Source organism: Sapajus apella, unplaced genomic scaffold (genome assembly GCF_009761245.1).
Source record: "Sapajus apella isolate SASKATOON/1434 unplaced genomic scaffold, GSC_monkey_1.0 scaffold2, whole genome shotgun sequence".
In the NCBI taxonomy this organism is placed as follows: Eukaryota; Metazoa; Chordata; class Mammalia; order Primates; family Cebidae; genus Sapajus; species Sapajus apella.
In genome coordinates, this window is record NW_022436942.1 from 69,905,600 (window position 1) to 69,924,814 (window position 19,215).

A 19,215-nucleotide genomic window follows, 5' to 3' on the forward strand; every position below is an offset into this window, starting at 1 on the left:
AAAAATTTTTTAGTAGAAGCTTGGTGCAGTGTCTCAACCCTGTAATCCCAGCATTTTGGAAGTCCGAGGCAGGTAGGTCACCTGAGGTCAGGAGTTCGAGACCAGCCTGGCCAACTTGGCGAAACTGCATCTCTACTAAAAATACAAAAATTAGCTGGGTGTGGTGGTGCTTGCCTGTGATCCCAGCTACTAGTAGGGGCCGAGGCAGGAGAATTACTTGAACCCAGGAGGCAGAGGTTTCAGTGTGCTGAGATTGCACCTCTATATTCCAGCCTAGGAGACAGAGTCAGACTTAGTCTCAAAAAAAAAAAATTTTTTTTAACTTCTGACCTCATGATCTGCCCACCTCAGCCTCCCAAAGTGCTGGGATTATAGGCATGAACCACTGCGGCTGGCCCAAGCTTCCCTTCTGTTTACAGAATATCTTAGGCCATCTTTCTGTGGGCTAGCACTTTGGGCGTCCAAGGCGGACTCCCAGGTTTTTTTTTTTTTTTTTTGGAGACAGTCTCGCTCTGTCACCCAGACTGGAATACAGTGGTGCGATTTCGGCTCACTGCAACCTCTACCTCTCGGGTTCAAGCTATTCTCCTGCCTCAGCCTCCAGAGTAGCTGGGATTACAGGTATGCACCACCACACTTGGCTAATTTTTTGTATTTTTAGTAGAGACAGGATTTCAACATGTTGGCCAGACTGATCTTGAACTCCTGACCTCCCGTGATCCACCTGCCTCAACCTTCCAAAGTGCTGGGTTGAGGGGTGAGCCACCGTGCTCAGCCAAATTTTTTTTTTTTTTGTAAAGACGAGGTATCACTATGTTTGCCAGGCTGGACTTGAACTCCTAGACTCAAGCAATACTCCCACTTTGGCTTCCCAAAGTGCTGGGATTACAGGCATGAGCCACCACGCCCAGCCAACTTAAATTATTTGACAGTAAATCTACATGTCATGTGTGAATAACTCATACCTGGCAGGATTATTTAGAAATGGGAAACTTTGTAAAGCCTGGGGCCCACAGGAGGAAGTTGGCCCCTGTTAGCTTCCTTCCCTCTGCATTCTGCTGGGCTTGATGGCTATTGTCTTCCCCGGAACTGTTAGAACATGGCTAGGGGCTCATCCTCCATCTGGAATCATCTGTTCCACTCTGTGAGAGCTCAACGGCAGATGCCTCCATGCTGATGCACCCACCCTACTCTGCTCTCTCACTCCAGATCTTTGGGCCAGTGATGCAGATTCTGAAGTTCAAGACCGTGGAGGAAGTTGTCGGGAGAGCCAACAATTCCACGTATGGGCTGGCCGCGGCTGTCTTCACAAAGGACTTGGACAAGGCCAATTACCTGTCCCAGGCCCTCCAGGCAGGCACCGTGTGGTAAGAGCCTCCCAGCAGCCCTTCACAACCCAACAGAGATTCCTGAAAGCCAGGGCCTTTGGGAATCCAGTGGTCACCATCTGGAATTTGGGGAGCTGGGCTCAGTTTCTCCTGGGTCAGGGTGTGTAGTCAATTTGAGAGTTCCTGCTACATCACCTCTGGGGGATCAGACTTCTCTACGGTGCAAAGGCCCTGCACCTGTCTTTGGCAGGCAGCTGGGTGGCGGGGCTTCTCCCCAGCTGCCTCAGGGCAGGAGACCAGAGCAGAGGGAGCCATGATTGTGACACTGACCCTGCTTCATACCCACTAGGATGGCTATATTTTTATTATTTTTGTTTGTTTGTTTGTTTTTTTGTGATGGAATCTTGCTCTGTCGCCCAGGCTAGAGTGCAGTGGCGCAATCTTGGCTCACTGCAACCTCCGCCTCCCGGGTTTAAGCAATTCTCCTGCCTCAGCCCCCCGAGTAGCTGGGATTACAGATGCCTGCCACCGTGCCCAGCTAATTTTTGTAGTTTTAGTAGAGACAGGGTTTCACCTTCTTGGCCAGGCTGGTCTCTAACTCCCGACCTTGTGATTCAACCATCTCGGCCTCCCAAAGTGTTGGGACTACAGGCCACTGCACCTGGCCTAGTTTTATTTTTTGAGCTAGAGTCTTGTTCTGTCACCCAGGCTGGAGTGCTGTGGGGTGCAATTATAGCTCACTGCAGCCTTGAACTCCTAGGCTGAAGCAATCCTCCCATCTCTGCCTCCCAAGTAGCTGGGACCACAGGTATACACTACCACATCTAGCCAACTAAAAAAGAATATATATATGTTTTTTTGTAGAGATGAGATCTCACCATGTTGCCCAGGCTGGGCTATATTTTTAAGAAACAAAGTATTGGTAAGGATGTGGAGAAATTAGAACCCTCCTATGTTGCTGATGGGAATGGAAAATGGCGTACTCATTATGGAAAACGGTTTGGGAGTTCCTCAAAAAGTTAAACATGAAGTTCCCATATGACCCAGCAATTCCACTTCTAGGCATTTATTCCAAGAAAAAGGAAAACATGCATCCACATAAGAACATGTACATGAATCTTCACAGCAGCATTATTTATAACAGCCACAGGTGAACACAACCCAAATATCCATCAGTTGATGAATGGATATAGAATGTGATCTGTCCATGCAACGGAATATGAGTCAGCCACAGAATGGGATGAAGTAGCTGTATTAGTCTGTTCTCACGCTGCTAGTAAAAACATACCAGAGACTGGGTAATTTATAAAGGAAAGCAGCTTAATGGACTCACAGAGTTCCACATGGCTGGGGAAGCCTCACAATCATGGTGAAAGGTAAAAGGCACATCTCACGTGGTGGGAGACAAGAGAAGAGATCTTGTGCAGGGAAAATCTCCATTAGAAAACCAGCAGATCTTGTGAGACTTACTCACTATCAAAAGAATAGCATGGGAAAGACCTGCTCCCATGATTCAATTACTTCCCATAACACGTGGGAATTGTGGAAGCTATAATTTAAGATGAGATGGGTGGGGACACAGCCAAACCATATCAGCAACCATACGTACAATAGCATGGATTAATTGTGAACACATTGAGTGAAAGAACCCAGACCGGTTGGGTGCAGTGGCTCACGCCTGTAATCCCAACACTTTGTGAGGCCGAAGTGGGTAGATCACTTGAGGTCAGGAGTTTGAGATCAGCCTGGCCAACATGGTGAAACCCCATCTCTACTAAAAATACAAAAATTAGCTGGGTATGGTGGTAAGTGCCTATAGTCCCAGCTACTCGGGAGGCTGAGGCAGGAGAATCACTTGAACCCAGGAAGCGAAGGTTGCAGTGAGCCAAAATTATACCATTGTACTCCAGCCTTGGCAACAGAGTGAGATTCCATCTCAAAAAAAAAAAAAAACCCAGAAGACACTAAAGGCCACATGCTGCATTTACAGTATTATAAATATCTAGAATAGGCGAATCTGTAAAGACAGAAAGTAGGGCCAGGCATGGTGGCTCACGCCTGTAATCCAAGCACTTTGGAGGCCAAGGCGGGCGGATCACCTGAGGTCGGGAGTTCAAGACCAGCCTGACCAACATGGTGAAACCCCGTCTTTAAAAAAAGAAAAAAAAAAAAAAAGACAGAAAGTACATTGGTGGCTGCCAGAAGCTGGGGGAGGGAGGAATGGAGAGTGCCTGCTTCCTGGGCATAGGGCTTCTTTTGGTGTGATAGAAATGTTCTGCAAGTAGACATTGGTGATGGTTGTACAACACTACGAATATGCTATAAATCAGTGATTGTATACTTTAAAATGGTGAATTTTAGGCTGGGCGTGGTGCCCACACCTATAATCCCAGCACTTTGGTAGCTGAGGTGGGGGGATGACGAGGTCAGGAGATTGAGACCAGCCTGACCAATATGGTGAAACTCCATCTTTACTAAAAATACAAAAATTAGCTGGGTATGGTGGCAGGCGCCTATAATCCCAGCTATTCAAGAGGCTAAGGCAGGAGAATCGCTTGAACCTGGGAGGCGGAGGTTGCAGTGAGCCAAGATTACGCCACTGCACTCCATCCAGCCGGGCGACAGAGCAAGACTCTGTCTCAAAAATAAATAAAATTAAATGTATGAATTTTAAATTTAAATAAAATTTAATAATTTTTTTAAATTGCAAAAAGAAAAAGCCATCCAGGCACAGTGGCTCACACCAGTAATCCCAGTGCTTCGGGAGGCTGAGGCAAAGGACTTTAGGCCAGGAGTTGGAGACCAGCCTGGGCAACATAGTGAGACCCCCATCTCTACATATTAAAAGATAAGGCCAGGCACAGTGGTTCATACCTCTAATCCCAGCACTTTGGGAGGCCGAGGCGGGTAGATCACGAGGTCAAGAGATTAGGGCCATCCTGGCCAACATGGTGAAACCCCATCTCTACTAAAAATACAAAAAAATTAGCCGGATGTGGTGGCACACACCTACATCCGGCTTTGCCTAGATTGCCCCACTGCACTGCAGCCTGGCGACAGAGCAAGACTCCGTCTCAAAAAAAAAAGATAAAAATTAGTCAGACATGGTGGCACACACCTGTAATCCTAGCTGATTGGGAGGCTGAGGCCAGAGGATCACTGGAGGCCAAGAGTTGGAGACCAGCCTGGGTAACATAGTGAGACCTCATCTCTTAAAAAAAAAAGGTTACTGCCAGGCATGGGATAGCATGTGCTTGTAGTCCCAGCTACTCGGGAGGCTGAGGCAGGAGGTTTCAGTGAGCTGAGATCATGCCACGGCAACTCCAGCCTGGGCGACAGAGAAAGAGTCCATCTAAAAAAAAATTTTTTTTAAGTTAAAAATAAATAAAGTCTTTGGAGCAATACCAGGGATCCTGGGAGTGTAACCTATAACCCCCAAGAGTGATTTCTGCAATCTCATTTCAAATTACAGGGTCAACTGCTATGATGTGTTTGGTGCCCAGTCACCCTTTGGTGGCTATAAAATGTCAGGGAGTGGCCGGGAGCTGGGGGAGTACAGCCTTCAGGCGTACACCGAAGTGAAAACTGTGAGTATGGGACCTGCTGGGGATCAGAGCCTGCTGTGGGATCGGGGTCTGCTGGGGGCTTGGGGCCTGCTGGGGGCTCAGGGCCTGCTTGGGGTTCAGGGTCTACCAGTGGCTCGGAGCCTGCTGTGGGCTCGGGGTCTGTTGGGGGCTCAGGGCCTGCCAGAGGTTTAGGACCTGCTGGGGGCTTGGGGCTGGCCAGTGGTTTGGGGTCTGCTGAGTGGGCCACCTTTCAGCCTCTCCCTTGTGCTTGAGGCCATCAGTGTTTCCTACTAATTTCCTATTTTAAGCCTGAAAAGTAACAACAGAGGGTAAAGACCCAGCCTCTGCTCTGTCCCATGAGAAATACTAAGGGATGTGCCCCCAGCAGGCCTATGTAGTCGTTTGCTGGGCTTTGTTTTTTTTTTTTTTTTGAGATGGAGTTTCACTCTTGTTACCCAGGCTGGAGAGCAATGGTGCGATCACGGCTCACCGCAACCTCCACCTCCTGGGTTCAGGCAATTCTCCTGCCTCAGCCTCCCGAGGAGCTGGGACTACAGGCATGCGCCACCAAGCCCAGCTAATTTTTTTGTATTTTTAGTAGAGACAGGGTTTCACCATGTTGACCAGGATGGTCTCGATCTCTTGACCTCGTGATCCACCCGCCTCGGCCTCCCAAAGTGCTGGGATTACAGGCTTGAGCCACCGCGCCCGGCCTGGGCTTTGTTATAGACCAAGGCCTATAGAGCCTGAGAAGAGGGGAAGACCTCAGGGGGCGGAGCCAAGAGGAAAAGCTTCTAGTAAGAATTGGCTATTAGATTGAAATGGAGCAATTCCCATAGTAAAAATATAAAATAAAAAAAAATTTAAAAATAAATAATAGTAAAAAAAGAATAAGCTATTAGGCATGAGATATCAAGGCTCGTAACTACACCCATCTCCTTTGATTTGCAGTTTCAGTGATTGGTATATAGCCTGAAGGACTCATCAGAAATGCAAAGAAAGCATTACTTCCATAAATGTTCATCACTGCTTTATCTCCAAGAGGGGAAAATCAAATGTAATCTAAATGTCCAGTAAATTATAGAACACCCCAGTCATGGAGTAATAGGTGTCTATTACAGATGTTTTTGTAGAATATTTATATGGAAAATGCTTAGCCTTTAAAGTAAAAAGAGTACACAAAGTAATGTACGTTCAGTATAAGCCCAATTCTTGGAATATATGTACATATGTAGATACTCAGATACATTTACTTATAAATGTGAAAAAAGACAGGAAAACGTGGAGCGTGGTGGTCCGTGCTTGTAGTCCCAGCTACTTGGGAGACCAAGGTGGGAGGATTGCTTGAGCTACAAGTTTGAGACCAGCCTGGAAAACAGATTGAGCAGACCTTTCCAGGATTGGAATCACCAGGCTGGAGTGCAGTGGTGCCATCACAGCTCACTGCAGCCTCCACCTCCTGGGCTCAAGTCATCCTCACATCTCAGCCTCCCAAGTAGCTGGGACTACAGGTACATATCACCATTGCTAGCTAATTTTAGTATTTTTTGTACAGATTGGGTCTCATTGTGTTACTCAGGCTGGTCTCAATCTCCTGGGCTCAAGTGATTCTCCTGCCTTGGTCCCAAGGTGCTCTGATTGTAGGCATGAGCCACCACACTCAGACTGGCTCTCAGGTTTGTAAGTCGAAAAACTTGGTCAGGCGAAATAAGAGTCATGTTGGCCAATTTCATGAGACTAATTTGGCATCGTAGCAAGACACCATCTCATTAAAGAAAAACACAACAGGGAAATACACGAAAGTAAAAATGATTTTCTCTCTACCATGAACATTAATTACAGTTTAACCAGAAAACATAAACACAAGTGGTGTTTAAAGAAGAGGCAAATGGGTTGAGCTGGCCTTTCCAGGATTAGAAAAGAGGAGCCTCAGGGCAAGCCTGCCAGCCACGGAGTCGGTGAGAAAAGGCAGATGGGACTCATTCAGGGCTACAGTGCCAAGCCTGAGACTGGAGAGGCTGAGGGCACAGCCTGTGTTCCTGAAAAGCTCACTGGAATCAACTAAACATGTTTGCTTCTTTAGTGTGGAAACTTTCCAATCTATGCAAAGAACAGGTATAAATGGTAGAATGATGCCAGGTGCAATGGCTCACACCTGTAATCCCATCATTTTGGGAGGCTGAGGTGGGCAGATCACCTGAGGTCAGGAGTTCAAAACCAGCCTGGTCAACATAGTGAAACCCCATCTCTACTAAAAATGCAAAATTTAGCCAAGCTGGTGGCATGTGTCTGTGGTCCCAGCTACTTGGGAGGCTGAGGCAGGAGTTGTCTGAATCCGGGAGGCAGAGGTTGCAGTGAGCTGAGACTGAGCAACAGAGCCTGGGCAACAGAGCAAGACTCTGTCTCAAAAAGACAAAAATAAAAACAAACAAACAAAACAGTAGAATGAGCCTCTGTGTCCCCACCATAAAGCTGTGACAAAGACCAGCTCACAGCCAGTCTTGTTTCCTTTAACTCCACCCAGTTCCCAGCGGGTATTTTTCATCCACTGCCTGAGCAGAGCCCACAGCACCAGGAGGTACCTATGTGGGTGGACAGCTTGTGCTGGGCTTTGAGTCATGACACTGGATAAAAGGTCCATCAGTTGCTGGAGAGTCTTTTTAATTTAATTAATTAATTTTTTTTTAAAGACGGGGTTTCACCATATTGGTCAGGCTGGTCTTGAACTCCTGACCTCAGGTGATCTGCCCACCTCGGCCTCAAGTGCGTGGATTACAGGCGTGAGCCACCATGCCCAGCTTGGAGAGTCTTAAATCTTGGCACATGACTAGGGTTAAGGAGGTGATATCTAGGATGGTCATGCGACAGGGGGGTACTTAAGCTGATATACCTGAAGGATGAGTGGAAGTTGAGTTGGTGAAAGGAAGAAGAGAAGAACATTCTAAACAAAGAGGATGGCTTCGGGAAAAGCTGTGATGGCAAGAAATATGGCTCTTCCAGGAACTGCAGGAAGATGGTGGTGGAAGATGTGGTTAGTGGGGAGACAGCAGGGCCAGACTGCACTGGGCCTTGTTGGCCATGATGTTGGGTTTGGTGTCTGTGATAATGGATTTTGTTCTAGCCTATGGGAGCATTTTAAGTAGAAGAATGAGGTGGCTCAATTTTTTTTTTTTTTTTTTGAGACAGAGTCCCGCTCTGTTGCCCAGGCTGGAGCACAGTGGCATGATCTTGGCTCACTGCAACCTTTCTCCTGCCTCAGCCACTCAAGTACTTGGGATTACAGGTGCCTGCCACCACACCTGGCTAATTTTTTGTATTTGTAGTAGAGACAGGGTTTTGCCATGTTGACCAGGCTGATCTTAAACTTCTGGCTTCAAGTGATCCACCCGCCTCGGCCTCCCAAAGTGCCAGGATTACAGGCATGAGCCACTGCGCCCTGCCCAATTTGTATTTTTAAAAGATTGCCCTGCTTAATCTACAGAGACAGAAACTTATTACTGGTTGCCTAGGGCGTGGGGAATGGGGAGTGGCTGTTCATGGGTGCAAGATTGCTTTTGGAGATGATGCACATGTTCTAAAATTGGAGTATAGTGATGATTGCACAACTTAAAATATTCTAAAAGCAATTACACTTGATTGTGCATAAATTGTATCTCAAGAAAGTTTTTTGTTTGTTTTTTGTGGTTTTTTTTTTCGAGACAGAGTCTCGCTCTGTCACCAAACTGGAGTGTAGTGGCGCGCTTTTGGCTTATTGCAACCTCCGCCTCCCGGGTTCAAGCGATTCTCCTGCCTTAGCCTCCTGAGTAGCTGGGACTACAGGCGTGCACCACTACATCCAGCTAACTTTTGTATTTTTAGTATAGACAGGGTTTCACCATGTTGGCCAGGACTGTCTCGATTTCTTGACCTTGTGATCCGCCTGCCTTGGCATCCTAAAGTGCTGGGATTACAGGCGTGAGCCATCGCAACTGGCCCGAGAAAGTTCTTTAAAAATTTAGCAAAGCTCACTCTGCCTTCAGTTGGGAGAATGGACCACCTGGTAAGAGGAGGGATGAGGGAGCTGTCAGGAGACTGCTCCAAGGAGGAAGATGATGGGGGTTTAGATTGGAGTGGTGCAGCGCAGGTGGAGAAAAGAGAGCACGTGTGACGAGAAGCCTGGACTAGGATTGGCGACTCTGGATATGGAGAAGAAAAGCAAAACTAGGAATCAAAGGTGGCACCCAAGTTTCCAAGGAGGGTTTGAGTGGTGACGCTAGTCCTGTGACAGGGAACACTGAAGGTCCTTAGTTCTCTTTAGGGTTGTGTTTGGGGCACCTGTCTAAACACAAGAGGAGATGGGCTTGGAGCTCCAGGGGCAAGATCCAGATTCAAAATAGAAATTCTGATATCACTGGCCTATAACTGTTCATCAAAATAATAGTTACAGGCCAGGTGCGGTGGCTCATGCCTGTAATTTCAGCACTTTGGGAGGCCCAGTTAGGAGAGACGCTTGAGCCCAGGAGTTCAAGACCAGCCTGGGCAACATAATGAGACCCCATCTCTAATAAAAATACAAAAAGTTAGCTGGGTGTGATGGTGCATGCCTGTAGTCCCAGCTACTTGGGAGGCTGAGGTGGGAGGATTGCTTGAGCCAAGAGGTCAAGGCTGCGGTGAGTTGTGATTGCACCCCTGCACTCCAGCCTGGGGGAATAGGAAAAGAAAATGCCCCTTCTGCTCACACTCAGCAAGCACCTAGCCGAGGGCGCCTGCAGATCACAGGGAAGCAGGAAGATCTAACCGCTTCTCTGTGCCCCTTTCAGGTCACAGTCAAAGTGCCTCAGAAGAACTCCTAAGAACCACGCGGGCTTCCTTCCTCAGCCATTGATCAAAAGTTCAACAAGATCAGCAACAAAGCCAAGAAAAATGATCCTTGCATGCTGAATATCTCAAAAGAGAAAATCTTCCCACAAAATCTCTTGGGTCAAGAAAGTTCTCGAATTTGAATTGATAAACATGGTGGGTTGGTTGAGGGTAAGAGTATATCGGGAACCTTTTAAACGGTAACAATACTGCTAGCTTTCGGGGTGATTTTTAAAAAATAGATTCAAATGTCTTATCCTCTCTCTGAAATGCTTCCTGTAACTTGAGTTTATGGGGGAAGAAAAAGCCATTGTTTAAAATTATATCAGCATCAGGGCATCTCTTACACCCTGCTTTGTATTCTGGGCTCAGATTCATTAAAAACAAGCTGCTCTTAACTTATTGGGTAACTCTTTGTCCATCTCAATAACCTAAGGAAGGCGGGGAATGGTGGCTCATGCCTGTAATCCCAGCACTTTGGGAGGCCGAGGCGGGTGCATCATACAAGGTGAGGAGTTTGAGACCAGCCTGGCAAACACAGTGAAACACCGTCTCTACTAAAAGTACAAAAATTAGCCAGGCATGGTGGCTGGTCCCTGTAATCCCAGCTACTTGGGAATCTGAGGCAGGAAAATTGCTTGAACCTGGGAGGTAGAGGTTGCAGTGAGTGGTATTTGCACCACTTCATTCTAGCCTGGGCATCAGAGTGAGACTCCATCTCAAAATAAATAATAAAATAACCCAAGGAAACGCTGCCAGGCAGGGATGATATGGCACACTGGATATGATTTCTCCCCCTCCTCTGCTGTGGGTAAACAGCTTGTTTCATGCATTTACCTTTTTATCTTAATTACACCACCAAGAATATGCTTGAACATTTCATGCATTTAATGAAGAAATACTTCTTGCCTGTTTACCCGTGGCAGCTCTGAGATGTGCTCTAGAGATCTCAGAGCACATCTAACATGTTGGTAAAAGAAAACCTAAACATGATGCCCAAGAGAGGGGAGAGGTAAATCAGAAAACAGACACTGTATGTCCAACAGGGTCTTCGTGTGTCACCCAGGCTGGTGTGGCACCATCACAACTCACTGCTGTCTCGACCTCCTGGGCTCAAATGATCCTCCTGCTCAGCTGCCTGGGCTAATGTTTGTATTTTTTGTAGAGATGGGGTTTTGCTATGTTGCCCAAGCTGTTTTCAAACTCCTGGATTCAAGCAATCCTCACACCTCAACCTCCCAAAGTGCTGGGATTACAGGCGTGAGCCACTGTGCCCAGGTCCGTTCTCAGTAAAAACTTGATTGGACCAAATAAAAACAACGTTGGCCAATTTCATAAGAGATGGATTTGGAAACCAGATGTGAATTTACTCAATTTAAGTGAGATCTATATCTTCAATAACTAGACCTCTTGAGTCTGCCATCCAGAACACTATCTTCCTCTAGTCAAGATGCCTGGCAAAGGCTGGACACGGTGGCTCACATCTGTAATCCCAGCACTTTGGGAGGCCGAGGCCAGTGGACCACCTGAGGTCGGGAGTTCGAGACCAGCCTGACCAACATGGAGAAACTCTGTCTTTATTAAAAATACAAAAACAATAACAACAAAAAAAACCTAGCCAGGCATGGTGGCGCATGCCTGTAATCTCAGCTACACGGGAGTCTGAGGCAGGAAAAATCACTTGAACCGAGGAGGTGGAGGTTGTGGTGAGCCGAGATCACGCCATTGTATTCCAGCCTGGGCAACAAGAGCGAAACTCTGTTTCGAAAAAAAAAAATAAAATAAAAATAAAGAAAAAGAAGAAATGGAAGCTGGGTTCGAGGGGGCAATCAGCAGTCTCTACCACCTTGTGAAACACCACTGTGATCTGACAGTCTTGACAATATATTTTCAATGTACTGCCAAAATTACAGCTAACTCCTCTTTAACTACTCAGGATTTAGGGAGATGCCCTCCTTATGCATAACTTTATCATCAGCTTAACCCTCGTCTCATTATATAGGATGAGATTACTTCTAGGAAGGTTTTCCTTCTGGAGAGTGCATCATTTAAGAATATTTTAGGCCGGGGCACAATGGCTCATACCTGTAATCCCAGCAGTTTGGGAAGCTGAGGTGGGTGATTTGCTTGAGCCCATGAGTTCTAGATCAGCCTGGTCAACATGGTGAAAACTCATCTCTACAAAAAAAAAATACAAAAATTAGCTGGGCATGGTGGTGTGTGCCTGTGGTCCCAGCTACTCGGGAGACTGAGGTGGGAGGATCACTTGAGCCCAGGAGGTCGAGGCTACAGTGAGTTGTGATTGCACGACTTCACTCCAGCCTAGAGTGAGACCCCGTCTCCGAAAAAAAAAAAAAAAAAAAAACACCCAAAAAACAAGAAAGCAATACTGCAAAGAACCCTGGTAGGGGTGAATTGGAAAAAGTAGAGAAATGTAGTATTTCTTGCCTGCTGTACTCACTGTAGCTGTGAGAGAATCGGCTCTTTTAACCATTGGATAAGAAAGGAAATATTATCTATGAAGGAATGTTTATTAGGTTGATTTTGACATCCTAGACACATTGATCTCCTTGCACTGCTAGTGACAGAAACCCATTAGAACCTTAAGTAGCTGTCTGAAATAAAAACAGCTCTCAGGTGATGAACCACCTAATCTCTCTGGGTATTCAGATGTAGGTCAGTCACAGGAGTATTAGGTGTAAAGCCCCGTGCTTCTGGGTAAAGCCTCCATTACCGGCTGCACAGAGAGGCCACAGGGAGCTTTTCCTGCAGCCTGGAGAAGCTTCCTAAGTGTGGGTGCCACCTTGTGGGACACATGTAGAACTACGGCACTATCTTTTCCAAGAAGTAGCAGGATAGTCCCTCCCACTGGTGTCATTCCAACGGTGTTGCATACAATTTGGCTGTACATTTGGCACGCAGTGCAATGAAGGAATCAAAGACCAGGGCCACATACAGACTCGAAAGAAATGAAAACAGGGACTCCCAACAGAAACTTGTACACGAATGTTCACAGCAGCACTACTCACAACAGCTCAACGGTGTAATCAACCCAAATGTCCATCAATAGATGGACAGACAAAATGTGACATATCCATGCAATGGAATATTACTCAGCCATAAAAAGGAAGGAAGTACTTATGTATTTGCATATGGATGAACCTTGAAAACATGATGCTGAGTGAAAGAAGCCAGACACACAAGGACAAGGACTGTATGATTTCACCTACAGGAAATGTCCAGAACAGGCAAATTTATAGAGAGAAGGCTGATTGGTGGGGACCCTGGGGAGGGACCAATGGGGAGTGACTGCTAATTGGTGGGGTGCCCTTTTGGGATGATGAAAATGTTTTGGAACCAGATACAGGTGGCAGTTATACAACATTGTGAATTTACTAAATTCAACCAAATTGCTCACTTTAAAACGTGAAATTTGGGCACGGTGGTTCACACCTGTATTCAGAGCACATTGGGAGGCCGAAGAGGGTGGATCACCTGAGGTCAGAAGTTCAAGACCAGCCTGGCCAACATGGTGAAACTCCGGTCTTTATACTAAAACTACAAAAATTAGCTGGGTGTGGTGGCGCATGCCTGTAATCCCAGCTACATGGGAAGTGGAGGCAGGAGAATCTCTTGCATCTGGGAGGCAGAGATTGCAGTGAGTAAGTAGAGATCACACCATTGCACTACAGCCTGGGTGACAAGAGTAAACCTCTGTCTCGAAAAGAAAAAAAAATGTCCGGGAGCAGTGGCTCATGCCTGTAATCCCAGCACTTTGGGAGGCCGAGGCGGGTGGATCACCTGAGGTCAGGAGCTCAAGACCAGCCTGACTAACATGGTGAAACCCCATCTCTACTAAAAATACAAAAAATTAGCCAGGTATGGTGGCAGGTGCCTGTAATTCTAGCTACTCGGGAGGCTAAGCCAGGAGAATTGTTTGAACCCAGGAGGCGGAGGTTGCAGTGAGCTGAGACTGTGCCACTGCACTCTAGCCTGGTCAACAGAGTGAGGCTCCATCTCAGAAAAAAAAAAGAAAAAAAAATCAGGATGAAGCCAGGTGTGGTGGCTCATGCCTGTAATCCCAGCACTTTGGGAGGCCGAGGTGGTGGATCACCTGAGGTCACGAGTTTGAGACCAGCCTGGTCATCATGGTGAAACTCTGTCTCTACTAAAAGTACAAAAAATTAGTTGGGCATGGTGGTGGAAACCTGTCATCCCAGTTGCTTGTGAGGCTGAAGCAGGAGAATCGCTTGAACCCTGGAGGCAGAGGTTGCAGTGAGCTGGGATCATGCCATTGCATGCCAGCCTAGGTGACAGAGCATCACTCCGTCTCAAAAAAAAAAAAAAAGGAAATGATTAGGCCGGTACATTTTATATTATGCATTGTTTCCCAGAATAACAAAAATTTTAAGGAAATCACCACTACGTGAGACACCTAACAAACTGTCCCAGGAGAGGGATGATGTTTATTCTGTGAGCTCTGAGAGGGGAGACAGGAGCCAGTCGGCTGCCACTGAGTGCTCCAGCTGGCCTGCAGAGCCCCAGGATGGATGCTGCACCTGAGGTGGGGCTGGCCTTGGAGACTTCTGGGGCCCCTTCCATCTCAGAGGTCTGAAGGATTTGAGCTGAGTTAGGTCAGCAGATGCTAGAACTTTCCATTCACAGGCTGTCCAGTTTTTCTCTATTTGAGAAACAGAAACAGGTCAGAAACCAGGGCATGCTCTCATGCTACTAGGAAAACATAACTTGATACAACCTTTATTATTATCATTTATATTATTATTTTAAAATTATTTATTTATTTATTTTTTGACACAGAGTCTCACTCTGTCGCCCAGGCTGGATTACAGTGGTGCGAGCTTGGCTCACTGTAACCTCTGCCTTCCGGGTTCCAGGGATTCTCCTGCCTCAGCCTCCCGAGTAGCAGGGACTACAGGTGCACCCACCAAGCCTGGCTAATTTTTGTATTTTTAGTAGAGACAGGGTTTCATTATGTCAGCCAGAATGGCTTCTATCTCTTGACTTCCTGATCCGCCCACCTCGGCCCCCCCAAAGTGCTGGGATTACAGGGGTGAAGCACTGTGCCCAGCCTATTTTTAAAATTTTTTATTTTTTTATTATTGAAATAAGGTCTTGCTATGTTGCCCAGGCTGGTCTTGAACTCCTGCCTCGTGAAGTGCTGAGATAACAGGTGTAAGCCACGGTGCCCAGCAAGCACAACCTTTCTGGCAGGCATCCACGACTAAGAACTTAATCCAAGAACACAATCGGCCAAGTGTGTGAAGCGTGTTAGGGAAGAGCACTGTTGTTGTGAACTTCAACCAAAGGAGACAGCCCGAGAAAAACCAGTGACGGCTCGGGCTCCGCAGCATTCAGAGGGATGAGACGTCACTCCAGCTAAGGCATGCAAATAGGGTCTGCAGGCAGGGAACATAAGGCCAATTCACACTTCAGCCATGCCAGGAAATATGCTCACCATTTACGTCGTATGCCAAATAAATGGCTTTGTGACTTTACTTCATCCTCTTCATTTACATAGAGCATATACCAAGGAACGATGGAAACTTCTAGTGGGTATTTAAACCCCAGAAAATTCTGTAACGGGGCCCTTGAGTCCCTATGCTTGGCCCTCTCCCACACTGTGGAGTGTCCTTTCATTTTCAATAAATTTCTTCATTCTTTCCTTGCTTTGTGTGTTTTGTCCAATTCTTTGTTCACAATGCCAAGAACCTGGACACCCTCCCCCCTGGTAACACAGCATCAGGCAATAGGGGTATACCTGGGAAGGATGTGGGACAGTTAGTGCAGCAAGGAATGGGAGGCAGGATTGAGTCTCTCTGAGCTGGGAAGCTGCTCCTTCCAGCCTCTCTCCACAGCCTCACCGCTTCCATTTCCCAAGGCAGACAAGGACTGCCTCAGCCTGGGACAACACGACCTCTCTGTGTCCACACCGACCCACAATTGGCTTAATGTTACTGTCTCACTTCCCAGGAGCCTCTAAAGGGCCCATCTTGGGTCCAATGGCCATTCCTGGGCCAGTCAGCTGTGGCCAGGGGATGGGGCCACATGGCACCCACATGAAGCAAGGCCCATTCTGTAAGTAGGGGCTGTTGAGTGATAGGCACCGTGGAGGTGTCCACACCCACTCCTCAAAGTATGGTCCTGGACCAAGCAATACCACTACATCACTGGGCAGCTTCTTAGCAATACAAAATCCCAGGCCCCACCCCATACCTAAGGAATCAGAATCTGCATTTTATTTATTTTCAATTTTTAAAATTTTTTTGGAGACAAGAGTCTCGCTCTGTCACCCAGGCTGGAGTGCAGTGGCACGATCTCGGCTCACTGCAACCTCTGCCTCCTGGGTTCAAGCAATTCTCCTGCCTCAGCCTCCCAGGTGGCTGCAATTATAGGTGCCTGTCACCATGCCCCGCTAATTTTTGTATTTTTGGTAGAGACAGGGTTTCACCATATTGGTCAGGCTGGTCTGGAACTCCTGGCCTTAAGTGATTCACCCACCTTGGCCTCCCAAAGTGCTGTGATTACAGGCATGAACCACTGTGCCCAGCCAAATGTAGTACTTTAAAACAACATAAAAATCTGTTTCTGTGGGTAAGGAGTTTGGGTATGGCTTAGCTGGGTGCCTCTGGCATACAGTCTCTCATAGGGCTGCGATCAAATTGTGGGCTGGGGATGCCATTAGCTAAAGGCTCAACTTGGTAGGTATCCTTTCTAAGCTCATGTGTGTGTTGGCAGTCCTTAGGTACTCACTGGCAGCTGGTGAGAGACAGTTCCTCAAAATGTGGGCCCCTTTACAGGGGCAACTGTAGTGGACTGAATAGTATATCACCCTAAAATTCATGTTCGCACACAAGCTGAGAATGTGACCTTATTTGGAAATAGGGTCTTTGCAGATGTGATTAAGATGAGTTCATACTGGATGATGTTGGGCCCTAAATCCAACCACTGGTGTTTTAATAAAAGGAGAGGACACAGAGACACACAGAGAAGGCCATGTGAAGACAGAGGCAGAGCCTGGAGTGACACAGCCAAAGCATGCTACAGAATGCCAAGGACTGTCTGGAGCCACCAGAAGGAAGGAGTCTTCCCTGTAGTCTTCAGAGGGAACATTGCTATGGCTTTGCTGACCCTTTATTTTTTATTTACTTTTTTATTTTTTTGAGACAGAGTGTCACTGTTTCCTGGACTGGAGTGCAGTGGTGTGGTCATGGCTCACTGCAACTTTTCTGCCCCCTGGTTCAAGTAATTCTCCTGGCTCAGCCTCCAGAGTAGCCACCACTACAACTGGCTAATTTTTTTTTTTTTTGTATTTTTTTGTATTTTTAGTAGAGATGGGGTTTCACCATGTTGGCCAGGCTGGTCTCAAACTCCTGACCTCAAGTGATCCGCCTGCTTTGGCCTCCCAAAGTGCTGGGATTATAGGAGTGGGCCACCGTGCCTGGCTTTTGCTGACACATTGATTACAAACTTCTAGCATCTGGAATTTTGAGGATCAATTTCTGTTGTTTTAAGCCACCCAATTTGTGGTAATTTGTTACAGCAGCCTTAGGAACCAAGTGAGCTGGCTTCCTTAAGAGCAAATGAGTAAAAGTCAGAGAGGGCCCCCGATGGAAGCCAGAGTGTTTCTGTAACCTAATCTTGAACATGACACCCCTTCATCGGAAGCAAAGCACTTGATCCAGCCCACCTGAAAAGTAAGGGGATTACACAAGATCATAAATACCAGGAGGTGAGCATCACTGGAGGCTGTGAACCAGGGCTGCCTCACCAGCAAAAAATGGAGGAATTTCATTGGAAGAAACCTCTTCCTTCAGAGTTCTGCCTTCTCCATTCATTGATTCCGTCAATAGATGAATTTATTAAGGACCTACAATGGACTGGGTATTAGAGGCATATGAAGAGTAAGACAAATAAGATTCTTTCTCTTGTTGAGATTATTAAGTTATAAGATAATAGGAACATCTGATTTACATTAGGAAAGGAGGATATGGGCAAGGCATGTCTTTCTAAAAAAAATTATCAAGAATGAAGCTGAGGCCAGGCGTGGAGGCTCACACCTGTAATCCCAGCACTTTGGGAGGCCGAGGTGGGCGAATCACCTGAGGTCAGGAGTTCATGACTACCCTGGCCAACATGGCGAAGCCCTGTCTCTACAAAAAATACAAAAATTCGGTGTGCCTGTAATTCCAGCTACTTGGGAGGCTGAGGCAAAAGAATTCCCCTACCTCAGGAGGTGGAGGTTGCAGTAAGCTGGGATAATACCATGGCACTCACAGAGCAAGGCTGTCTCAAAAAAAAAAAAAAAAAAGTAAAGTTGACGAATGAGTAGAAATGAGGCTGTGTATGTGTGTGTTAGGAGGGAAGGGAAGAGTGAGTTTCTAGGTAGTGGGAAAGCATGTGCAAATAAGTCAGTAAGTTGAGCAGCTAGACTAAAAGCTGCTTGAGGGCAGGGACCTTGTCTCTTCATCTCTGCGTCTCTATTATACAACACAGAGCCTGGCAGAGAGACAGAAATTCTTACTGGATGAAATGAATGAATAAATCCAAGGCATCTTCCATAGGTTGGTACAAAAACAATTGCAATTTTTGCCATTACTTTTATTGTTTTTTTTTCTCGTTATTTTTGCCATTACTTTTAAATGGCAAAAACCACAATTACTTTTGCACGCATATTTCCTGTTACAGATGTCAATTCAAGTCATTTGAAAATTTTCTCTCAAAGTTCAACAGTGGATAATTGCTCTTACTCACATTAGGTAGCATAGGCAAAGCTGCTAGAATAAAAGACTCAAAGTATGTAAAAGGTCAGCACAAGTTTGTTTATTCCCACATAACAATAATGAGTTGATATTCAGGTCAGTAAGGCACAGTTCTCCTCCACTCAGGAATCTCCCATCTTCAGGCCTTGCCTTCTCCAGAGCCTGATCACCATCTGCTTCCAGTTGGCAGAAGGAGTAAGAGCATAGGCGAACACCTGTTGGAGGTCTGTATGGGCCAGGCCTGGAAACTGCGCGCACCTCTTCTGCTCACTTTCCACTGGGGAGAGCACAGGCACACAGACACGCTTATTTTACTTGAGGAATGCAGTGTTGGTGTATGACCGACAAAAAAAACCAGTAATTCTGGTAGACAACTAAGTCTCCACTCCAATATTCAATTACTTACTTGACTATGTCTCAAATTAACCTAGATAGAAAAGAACTCTGAATCTTTCACCTCCATAAAATCTTTTACTCACTGAATGGCATCATTATCCATCTAGTTGCTTAAACATACATGTGAAAGTTATCCTCGGTCTGTTTCTTTTCCTCCCCTTCCACATCTAATCCTTCAGGAAGTCCTGACAACGTTACCTCCAAAACATGTCTTTTTTTTTTTTTTTTTAGAAGGGGTTTTCCCCGTTTCCCCGGGCTGGAGTGCAATGGCGCGTCCCGGGCCCCCCGCAACCCCCCACCACCTGT

General features: G+C 46.5%; 2 protein-coding genes across 2 annotated transcripts in view; one reads left to right on the top strand and one right to left on the bottom strand.

Annotated features, from left to right (window-relative positions):
* The window catches only part of ALDH2 (aldehyde dehydrogenase 2 family member), a 42,304-nt gene extending 32,173 nt beyond the window's left edge, over window positions 1-10,131 (top strand). Inside the window, exons 11-13 of the mRNA XM_032239881.1 lie at window positions 1,210-1,367; window positions 4,801-4,915; window positions 9,694-10,131. Coding sequence (XP_032095772.1) covers window positions 1,210-1,367; window positions 4,801-4,915; window positions 9,694-9,726 — 306 coding nt within the window. The 3' untranslated portion in view covers window positions 9,727-10,131. The remainder of the gene's footprint in view (window positions 1-1,209; window positions 1,368-4,800; window positions 4,916-9,693) is intronic.
* Window positions 10,132-18,552: 8,421 nt separating this feature from the next.
* LOC116524599 (putative uncharacterized protein encoded by MAPKAPK5-AS1) overlaps window positions 18,553-19,215 on the bottom strand; it is a 4,947-nt gene continuing 4,284 nt past the window's right edge. Inside the window, exon 2 of the mRNA XM_032239890.1 lies at window positions 18,553-18,790. The gene's annotated coding sequence lies outside the window, so the exon portion shown is untranslated. The remainder of the gene's footprint in view (window positions 18,791-19,215) is intronic.